The sequence below is a fragment of the Electrophorus electricus genome, chromosome 14 (assembly GCF_013358815.1).
Source record: "Electrophorus electricus isolate fEleEle1 chromosome 14, fEleEle1.pri, whole genome shotgun sequence".
Classification (NCBI taxonomy): Eukaryota; Metazoa; Chordata; class Actinopteri; order Gymnotiformes; family Gymnotidae; genus Electrophorus; species Electrophorus electricus.
In genome coordinates this window covers 12652655-12662791 of record NC_049548.1, presented here as the reverse complement: position 1 = coordinate 12662791, position 10137 = coordinate 12652655, and the positions used below count along the sequence as shown (strand labels likewise).

General features: G+C 40.2%; 2 protein-coding genes across 7 annotated transcripts in view; both read left to right on the top strand.

Moving 5' to 3' along the window:
• The first annotated feature begins 457 nt into the window (after positions 1-457).
• LOC113584551 (legumain-like) lies at positions 458-4429 on the top strand. 2 transcript variants are annotated; one of them, XM_027021543.2, is made up of 14 exons: positions 511-532; positions 665-797; positions 932-1029; positions 1216-1297; positions 1522-1613; positions 1721-1796; positions 1877-1939; positions 2042-2108; positions 2325-2443; positions 2580-2669; positions 2938-3147; positions 3399-3563; positions 3726-3796; positions 4005-4429. In XM_027021543.2, the coding sequence occupies exons 2-14, from the start codon at positions 669-671 to the stop codon at positions 4051-4053; spliced, it is 1311 nt and encodes a 436-aa protein (XP_026877344.1). In that variant the 5' UTR covers positions 511-532; positions 665-668; the 3' UTR covers positions 4054-4429. The 2 variants fall into 2 exon arrangements, with proteins under 2 accessions (XP_026877345.1, XP_026877344.1); XM_027021544.2 differs by lacking the exon at positions 665-797 and having other exon boundaries at positions 458-532.
• Positions 4430-6352: 1923 nt separating this feature from the next.
• Positions 6353-10137, top strand: part of mpp7a (membrane protein, palmitoylated 7a (MAGUK p55 subfamily member 7)) — a 90908-nt gene continuing 87123 nt past the window's right edge. For 3 of the 5 annotated variants that reach the window (XM_027021542.2, XM_027021539.2, XM_027021540.2), the window contains exon 1: positions 6367-6586. The gene's annotated coding sequence lies outside the window, so the exon portion shown is untranslated. Of the gene's footprint in view, positions 6587-10137 lie in introns of all 5 variants that reach the window. The other 2 variants (XM_027021541.2, XM_035533514.1) reach the window with 2 other exon arrangements.

Genomic DNA, 10137 nt, shown 5'->3' with positions numbered 1-10137 from the left:
CCGTGTCAGAGTGCTGTATTCATCAGCACGTTGCCCTATCTGTCTTTGCATATCAGTGCCACCAGAGGGCGTGGTAGCCAGTTATACTCAACCGCAGGAAAAAGTTTCATTGTGTGAAAAGCTGAGCCCCTCCAAAACATTGATTCACTGAACATTATGCGTGTTACATGGTGAGTTTTGTAATTTGTAATAGCAAATCTCATTCAAGGTGGCTATACCAGCTCCCGAGGGTATCCACTGGAAAAGTTACTGAAAGAGTATCATCAATAAATAGCAAAACTGAAAAAGCGTCATCAAGAAAAAGAAAAAAAACATAAAGGTAAAAAAAAAAAAAAAAGCCAACAATATTTGAAAATTCTCCAGTGTGAGATTTGCTAATATTTCTTAAAAATCCCAAATAATCCTACATGCAAAGGTTTATGGTTTGACTTGTCACTTGTTCTTGTTTCCCTGTGAGATGAGCGGAAGTGAACGGAAGCAATGGGTTCTGCTAGTGGCAGGCTCCAAAGGTTGGACAAATTACAGACACCAGGTATGACTAGTGCAGTCCCACCAGCACTCAGTCCCACCTACTTTATCTGCTTCAGAAACATCCAATGTGTAACACATTTTTATTTATTTATTTATTATTCATTTCTCTTTCAAACCATCTTCAAAATGGAAGCAAAATGTTTTGGTGTTTTCATGGGCTTACGACGGCTTTCAGTAACGGTGTGGTTTTTATGAAGATCAACACTGTACAATGTTGGTCCCGCCCCTGCCCAATGCTGTCAGGAGAATTAACGATCGCTGTTCAAGTAAAGAGACAGGGTGACGTAGCTCTCGTGAATCTCTAGATGCTTGAAATATCTCTGCACTGGCTTTGATTAAAATGCAATGCAGAATTTAGTGTTACCTGAGTAAAACATAATGTTTTGTCTCTCTTCATTAGGCAAATGTCTGTCATGCCTATCAAATGGTTCAGAGCAATGGCATTCCCAATGATCAAGTGGTTGTGATGATGTATGATGATATAGCTTACAGTGAGCAGTAAGTATCTGTTTAATTCTTTGTTTATCATTGTCTCTCCTACAAAGCAAGATATGTGAGCCAAACTACAGAGATTGCAGTATAATGACTGTTTGGCTGGAATAAGGATTTTATGTGAACTGAATTGACATTTTCGGAGCTGGGTTTCTGAGGCAGAAAGTTTTTTGTTTTTAACTTTCCCAACAGGAACCCACACCCAGGAGAAATTATCAACGAGCCCGGTGGTCCAAATGTTTACCCGGGGGTTTTGAAGGACTACACTGGAGTAGTATGTATGCTCCAGCTTATGCTCTGATGCAGAGTGCACTGCCTGACAGTACAGCTCAGCACCTGTTGACTGAAGAGTCCATGAGCAGAATCAGACCAGAAGCTGTGAGGATGAGGCAGCATGTGCACTGTGCATGCCTGGCATTGGGAGTGTATGGTGGATCACGGAATGGATGAATGAATGAATGAATGAATTAATTAATTAATGTTTTTATTTTTTTACAGGATGTATCAGTGGCCAACTTCCTGGCAGTGCTTAGGGGGGATGAAGCAGGTGTCAATAAACAGACAGGGGGCCCGGTCAAGGTCTTGAGAAGGTTATCTGCCCATGGTCTACATGGTTGATACAATATAAAGAAAAAAGCCCTGATTTTCAGAGAAGTGCTGTTGCATTAACTACCTGTCCCATGCCTTTTCTGAGCAGTGATGAACGCGACACAGTTTTCATCTATCTGGCAGACCACGGCAGTACCGGGGTGTTTGCCTTCCCCAGGGAATTTGTAAGCTCTGCTTTCAAAACTATCCTTGTTTGATGCATTTTTGCAAACACTGGCATTAAACATATTTTCTTGCATTTCAGCTTCATGCGTCTGACCTTGTGGACACTATAAATGAGATGGCAAGATGCCAGAAGTTTTCACAGGTTAGCAATTAACTAACATACCAGCAGTTTGCAAAGGTTAGCAATCCACTGACAGGTTTCCTGCATTTTTTCCCCCACTTGTTTCTTTTAATAACATTGTAGATGGTGATTTACATGGAAAGCTGCTGCTCTGGATCAATGATGCTCCATCTCCCCAAAAATGCCCAAGGTATATTTAATCTGATCTTGCTAAGTTATTTTATTTTTATTTTTTTACCCAAACAATGATAGTTTGTCCCCTTGTTCCCTGTGGGAATGGACCTGAATTTGTAGTTTTACTTATGCAATAGTGGTTAGAGATGAATCAGATTTTTTGTGATCTTGCATATTTTAGTTGGGTGGAGATGTGATTGGCTCTCTTTCCTTTTTCTCCTCGGGGTTCTAGCATATGGAGTAGCAGCCTCCCTGCCCTATGAATCACACTGTGCCTGTTTCTATGATGAAGACAGGCTTACATTTCTTGCTGGTGAATTCACATCATGTTGGCTCTTCCACAGTCAGACAGTCAGTTCAATTTCTTTTCCCTCAATCTCAATGCAGTTAAAACATGTTCTCAGTAAACTGAAAAAATAAACACATATGTTTCAGGGAGATCATGCTTTTAAATGGTATTAACAGCATATGTTTCCTTTTCAAAAAGTCTGATCTCACACAGACAACCTTCCAGGATCAGTTTGTGTTTTTGCAACAAAAGATCACCCAATCTACTCCTTGTCAGTATGGTAACAATGTACGTATAAATATACAATAAAATGCTAACATTCTAGTTTCTTTAGTGTGTTAAACTGAATACTCATTTCACTCAGTTAAACTTGTATGTATTTAGATATTCATCCTTGGAGACGTTTTGTCACTACCTCTGTGAAATTCCTCTCACCTTACCGCCATCCCCTCCAGAGTTTATTTTGTTGAACTTAAACATAGAAGGCAGGTTTCTGCAGTCTGACACATCTAAATGCAAAGCAGAAACGTTTCAGCTGTTTCACACTGTTTTCCAGGAGCTGAGCAGCCTGACCATCAGTGACGTTTTGGGTAATTCTGACCCCAGAACTCGGGCATCACGTTTCAGAGGGGCTGAGACCTTCCAACTAACCCATCTCACACCATCTTCCGAAGTTCCACTGATAATTCAAAGGCGCAGAATTCAAAGAGAATCCAACCCCGTGAAAAAGGAGGCTCTCCAGAGAGACCTTGATAAACTTCTGCAGGTCAAAATCAACAGATGCGTATCTCTCAGAACTAATGTATTATTTAGTCTGATTTTGCATCATTTACAGTACCGCCTGCCAGAAAAGCCTCTCAGTAGTTTTCCAAGATTGCACTCTGTGAACTCTCAACAAACTCAGAAACATTTGCTGAGTTTGTAATCCTAATACAAACACATATGGTTTGGTTTTTTATGATTCATCTCTGTAGTTAAATTGCATTATTACAGATTCCTTTTTAAAATTTTTCTAAGACAAGAAATGCTGTCAAGAAAGCTGTGCATGCCATTGCTAAGCGTGCCTGTCCTGAGGAGGCAGCCAGAGTCATGGCTGACAGGCGTCCACTCACTCGACTGGCTGATATGAAAGCCCTAGTAGAGCACTTCAGCCGTACCTTCAGTGGCTGGAGTCAGGACCAGGTGAACTATGGCTTTCTTATACTTCATATTAACAGTCATAACCTCAGAGTTGGGATGTGGTTTTTTTTTTTTTTTAAATCTGTGTATTCAGGCTTAAGGTTATTTGGTTGCTCTTTCTGCACAAATGCTAACAAACATTTCTCTTTCTGTCTTCATGTGTAGCTTGCTGATTTTGGGCTTTTACACATGCATGTGTTTGTGAATCTCTGTGAGTCTGGGGTGGACATTGCCAGGTCAGTCAGGAAATGTAACGTGAAACTGCAATTTTCAGTCATTTTCAGTGTAACCCATTTAGATGAAAAAAAAAAAAAGTTAACTTTGACCTAAAATGATACGAGAGCTGTTCATCGTCTTTGCCAGTAAAATCATGCACACCTATTTTGATTTTTTATTTTGAGGCTGATCATTGATTTTGCTCTTCATTTGGTTGCATTTTCAAAGGATCGAAGAGGCCATAACCACCGTGAGCTCTTTGACAGAGTTCTGGTGAACACGTCAGTTCAGCACTGAAGCTACTGCTGGCCTCTTCTGTTGCTCACTTGTTGCTTTTATGTCTTGCATTAGTAAAGCTCAGTGAATGAGACGGTGATGATGGCGAGAATAGTTTTAATGATAATATACTTTAATACTTGTTCCAGGGTCTGATATCACATAATCACTGCATCTGGTAGTCAGTTTTCGCCTTTCCATTTCAGGACCGTGATGTCAAATTTCTTTACAGTCATAACATATTGAACACTGAGCGAATCAAAGGGTTTTCCACCTAAATCTAAATCTAAATCTTGGCTGATTGCAAAAAAAACAAACAAACCTAAATGATTTACCCTAAAGGGTAAAATAGGTATGTATATGTTGAAATAAACAGATATATGGCTTCAAATGTCTGCTTGGTCATTAATCCCATTGGTCAGGGTTTTACAAAATACAGATGCAGTTTACATCTATTTCTGTTCATTGTTTGCTAAGCTTAAATTTCACTTTATTTTCCTGTCTTGCACAATTTTCTAAAGCAATACCATAAATAGGTCAATGTCCTTCAATGCAGGACATGTATTTATTTTCAAGTGCTACGTACTTTAATAGTAATGTTAATGTAATACTGTAATGTAATGTTAATTAGACTAGTGAATGGTGAGATACTGATACATGGCAGTGCAGAAATCACAGTTTACATATCACATGGTTTTCATATGGGTCAGGTAGGGGTAGTGTGAAATGTACTTCACCCTAGAGAAAGTTAATTATTATTCTGAAGGTATAAGGCTTGTACAGAGGTAATAACCTGTGACTGTGTGAGTGTAAAATTACCTGCTTGAATATATACCATATTACAATACTATATTTCACATCTACATCATTTAAGGTACTTGACTATTAATCAGAAGGTTGCTGGTTCAAGCCCCACCATTGAATAGCTGTTACTATTGGGACCCTGAGCAAGGCCCTTAACCCTCAAATTGTGTTCAGTTATAATTGTAAACTACATAAGTAATTAGCAGTTAGTGTAAGTAATCTTTAGAATCTCGGGCCCTATCTTTTGCAAGGGGAAAACGAACTATGTATTTACTATGTAATAACCCAGACATAACTCAGACACAAGGGGGCGCTAATCTGCTCTACATGAAACAGTTGCGCTCAAGTGGGTAGGGTTGCACTGTAACGATAAACTGCACGTGCATTATAAGAAACCATGAGTGATATTTAGCTTCCAATATAATGTATTGGCCATTAATTATTTATTAATTATAGAATTAATCATCCCTGTTTGGTAATTCATTATTTCTTTCACGTTTCTGCAAGGAGGTTTAATTATAGTGAGTCTGTTGTGTTGTTAGGTGTATGTACATGTAGCAGTTTTTTAGTTTGGTTGTTTTTTTGTATTATTTGTTTATTTTATTTGTTTAGAACCATAACCGTAGAGAATTATTACAGAGGTGGGCCATTACAAGTCAACAAGCAATCCGTCATGTGTAATAGATGTGTTGAAAAGTGCTGATCTGGAATCAGTTTTTGTCTTTTACTTCCTCATAAACAAGGTGGGAAATGATGCAACATGACCGTATTAGAATTATAATACTAATAATTAGAAGAAGAAGAAGAAGAAGAAGAAGAAGAAGAAGAAGAAGAAGAAGAAGAAGAAGAAGAAGAAGGAGAAGAAGAAAAAGTCTTTGTTGTTGTATGCTTATTTCACTACAAAATAAACTCAGAAAAAATAAAATAAACAAAATAAAAAAAAAATATTTTTAGCAAAAACCCATTTTTTATCAATAGGTTCTTTTGAAAAAACAGATATTGTCAATAGTCGTTCCTTTGGATGGCTTTTCAGATGCAAGAAAGAAGCATAAAACCATTTGTTTTATTTTGAACTCGTAAAACCAGTCTGACCTGTACAATTCCACGCCGCCACCAGTAAAGAAGTTTAGCATGTCAGGGCTGATCCGAGCAACATATGACAGTCTTGAGACAGGTTATGATCTACGACACTTAAAAAGCAGGGTATCGTTGTGTCGATAATGTTTAACTATGGAAAGTGTTTTTTATTAAGATAGATAAGATTATCAAAACTCAGTCTGTAGGTCTATTTTTTCCTTATGTCCGTATGTCCAAATTATTTCAAGAAATCGCGTCTAAGTAAACTCCTGTTTATTAATAATTGGTCTTTCTTGTTTAGATTAGGACAGGTGTGGCAAGTGATTGACTATTTAGTAGCCAATAAGATTTCACAATTATGCTTCGGTCCCGCCCTATTTGCAGACAAAGCCCAATCAATGAAAGAATTAGTTCCTCCCGCTTGCTTCGCTGGATGCGGATTGAGCAAGGTTTCTCATGTGGAAGTATTGTAGAAGCGTAGCCGTATTCCAAGTAAGCGTGCTCCTCTGAAGCTTTGCAGTATTTAGTTGTTTGTATGTTTGTTTTTTGAAGGCACGGGTGGGAGCGAGTGTGTTTTGCAAGCCAGTGCTCAAACTCTGTCCAAAAAACTGCAAGACGTCTTGACTTGACCCGCTGTAACCACATAATTCCGAGTGAGTAGCTCGCTAACGTTAACTCATTTGTTTCGAAACAAGTCTTTTCTACGGCACGGTTGAAACTGTCGGTTGAAAACTTAAAAGTCTGAAGTGGAGTTTGCAGCGCTGTGTTTGTAAACGGAAGCTCCGTGTCTCAACCCCTCGGCGTTTGTTTGTTTTGCGTTCTGTTCTGGATTAGCAAGCGTGCGCACTTGCTTTGTACGTGTCCGTCCGGGTTTGTCTCCTGGACCTTAACTTTCCTTTCGTTGTTCCAAGTGATCTTGTCTCAACTACGATGTGCCGGAGTGTTACTTTACCTTGAACGCTTGCTTTGTCGAGGAAAAAAAGTTGTTTTTGTTTTTTAAATAATGGAACCGTCGACTGAAGTTTAACACGGACATCATCGATGATTCTTCGCGCAAACCGCTGTCAATTTATATCTTACTGGCGCTTGCTTATTATAATGTAACCTATAATAACATTTATTTCTTCTTCTTCTTCTTGCTTGAAGTAATGGGCTCTGCCTTATTAATAGTCTACATATATGGCAGGGGCAGACTAAATGTCTAATTGTAGGCCATATCTAGGATTGTTTCCTAAATGTGCGGTATAATTTCATCAGATTCATGTGGGCAGCAACACTCCAGAGGTTGTTCAGTGTTCTGCCACCCCCAGTTCAGCTCAGTTCAGTTAGGGCTGTGAATTCTGTTCAAGACCATGTTCTACCATCAGTACTGTGGGAGACTTGCAAGGTCTGGATTTACTTCTGTCCCTTGCAGGTTGCTGTGTCAGATATCCCTCAAAGTTGTTAGGCAGAGCGATCTTTTTCTTTCTCCCTCTCCCTTTCTCTCTCTCCATTCCACACTCCCACTCCCCCTTTTCTCTGCCTTGCCTCCTCACACGCCTTTGCATGAGGTGTCAGTTGACCGTCTCTTCCACTCTGCTTCTGGTCAGACAGCTTTAACCTTCTGCTCCACTGTGTAACCGGGCACTGGCGAAGGAAGAAGAGAAAGGAGATGCGTGGTGTATGCCTGCAGCTGAACTCGTAATGAGTTGAGCTGGCCCACCAGTCAGGCTGTTTCACTTCTGTTTGCATTCCATTCCTTCACTGCTGGCCTTTAAATGTGCAGGATTGCAAGATGTCCCACGCATACTGGGTCTGATATGCCTAGTGGATGGGCGTCTGGGGAGTGTGTTTACTTTGGAATTCCAGCGAGATTAGTAGAGGTCTCAGTTTAGTAAGTTAGTAAGAAGATGTGTTAAACAGGCTAGGAGTCAACAGCAGGTTCAGTATACCCAGTCCTCTTAGGTCATCTGAGCATCTGAAATGGTGATACATGCAAGCCGTGCTCAAAATCACAGGGGCAAATGTAGTCCAAGGTGTGTGTGTGTGCCCTGTAGGGCCATACTTTACGTCATCAGCAAACGTTTACTTTGTCTCTGGGTGTCAGGAAGAAACACACCAAAGGCAATAAGCAATTGTTTTAAAATAAAACCGTCTGAGTTACTCTGTGAATGACTCTCAATCAGTAAAAACGTACAAACACAAATAGACTTACTTAAGATGGTGGTGTCATTTAGATGTGGTGTTTTGCCACATTAGGAAGCAAACATCTGAATTTGTCAGCTGAGCACCAGAAGAGTGCATGGCTATAAAGGGCAGATCGTTCCCCTGATCTCTTCATTGGAAGTGCTGTTTGGAGTTATTGCCCGCAGCGGATAACAAGGCTGAAATATCAGGCTATCGGCAACGTTCCGTTTCGGGAAATGAGAGAGTGGGGAGGAGCTAAGCATGTGTAAGCAGGATTAGTGACAGAAACCGTGCTTTCTCCAATTGAACGTTCCTGATTTGGCTCATTTATCTGTTAAACATCCCTTCACGAGATGGATCTGATGTTCATGCTTGGCATCAACAAATATCCAAATTGAGAAGCGCGAAGTTAAGACTTGGTGGATAATCCTGGATGCTGACATGTTCTGTTGGACTCATTTCCTCAAATAGCAGTCTGGATACTTCACGTTTGTGTGTCTGGGAGGACGTTGTGGGAAGATTCAACTTGGGCCACCGAGGTCCTGGTTTGCAGAAGTCCTGACTTGCAGAGAACGATGGTGAAGGCAAGACGATTGAGAATATCTGAAATGTCAGGCTAGTGTAGGTATCTCATTCTCTGTTGCTGATTAAGAGATACTCACTTAGACTATGAAGACATCCCATCTAGTGTACTATTAGTTATTTGGTGTTTTGATGTGAATTATATAGGGTCTGTCAGTAGTTTTTTCTCTTTTGTCTTGCACTTTTTGGTATGACTTGTAATTATCAATCAGGATTACTAAAGTCAGTGTATTCAATGTATCTTTGCAACGTGTGATGGTTTGACTTGACAACTAATTAAAAAGAAGTTGCAATAGAATTTACTGATTTACCATCAGAACTGCAATTTTAGTCTAAGAATAGATTTAATCCATGTTCAAGGAGCTGGCCCATCATGATTAGGAAAATAATGTTTAAAACCGAGCTACTTCGCAAATTCTTTGGCTTTGCTGAACAGCAGGTGAATGGTACAGTCCTGATGACACAGGCTTGTGTGCAGGTGAAGTTCTGAAGAACATTGCATTGTGTTTGTTCTCGATACAGAGTGCACAGTGGCAGTTCAGGTGTAGAGCGCATGTAGTCTGCAGACACAGCAGGAGAGGTTCAGCTGAGCTGACGTCGGCTGCCTTCTCCACGTCTGCTGCTAGGTGCCCAGCTGGCTGGATTCACCGTGCTTCCATGGCGTCACGTAATCTTCATACCCGAAGATTACCTTCAGTGCACTTTCAGTGAAGCACAGTGGAACCTAAACACACCATACATCGTTTACTTTGAGTTCACATTAATGAACAAACTCTGGTTCAGACTTTGACACATGAATCATGTGTGGAAAAAGTTCAGTTCAGTTATGATGTAACCTATGGCAAAGAGGCAGCTTCAGTTAACAGTATGGGAATATTACACTAAATATTAAATATTATGAGGAAGTAAATATTCAAAGCCTGTATGCTGGGAATGTTGGGAGTGACGGCCTAATAATCAGTTCTTGTTTCTGAACCATCATTAACAATAACTGATCCTTGTTCAGCTGATTAGGCTGTCAGAAACAAGAACTGACTCTGCAATGGTGTGGTCTCCATGTGAAGCTTGATACATGTGACCCTCAGGTGTAATGCAGCTTTATGAAGCTATTTTTAATCTGTGATCTGCAGCCACTGGTTAGGTTTCACACCACTTGCGCCACTACACTTGACTCTGTATTCTCATTATGGACCAGGGCGGCACAAGTATTGAGTCAAAGGCCAGTGAATGAATGATTGGAAAGAGGACCAGCTTCTAAACACAAACAATTTCAGCACATTGAATAAGACCAACTCTCACACATCTCAACAGAAAACAGTACTGTGGTACAGCAGTGTGCACACACATCGTGAAATAATTGACAGCTCATCTGTTTGCACCCCCTCCCCCCAATGCTCACGCACACTGGGGACAGTGAGGGAGAGATCAATCAGATTGATTGATTGATAGGTTAGCT

Bases quoted from the DNA above. Each gene is read 5' to 3' on its own strand.
- LOC113584551 (XM_027021543.2), top strand. From the start codon at position 669: ATGTTTTGGTGTTTTCATGGGCTTACGACGGCTTTCAGTAACGGTGTG. The intron at 1,940-2,041 runs GTTAGCAATTAA...ATAACATTGTAG, and splicing joins GATGCCAGAAGTTTTCACAG to ATGGTGATTTACATGGAAAG. The intron at 3,797-4,004 runs GTCAGTCAGGAA...GCATTTTCAAAG, and splicing joins TCTGGGGTGGACATTGCCAG to GATCGAAGAGGCCATAACCA.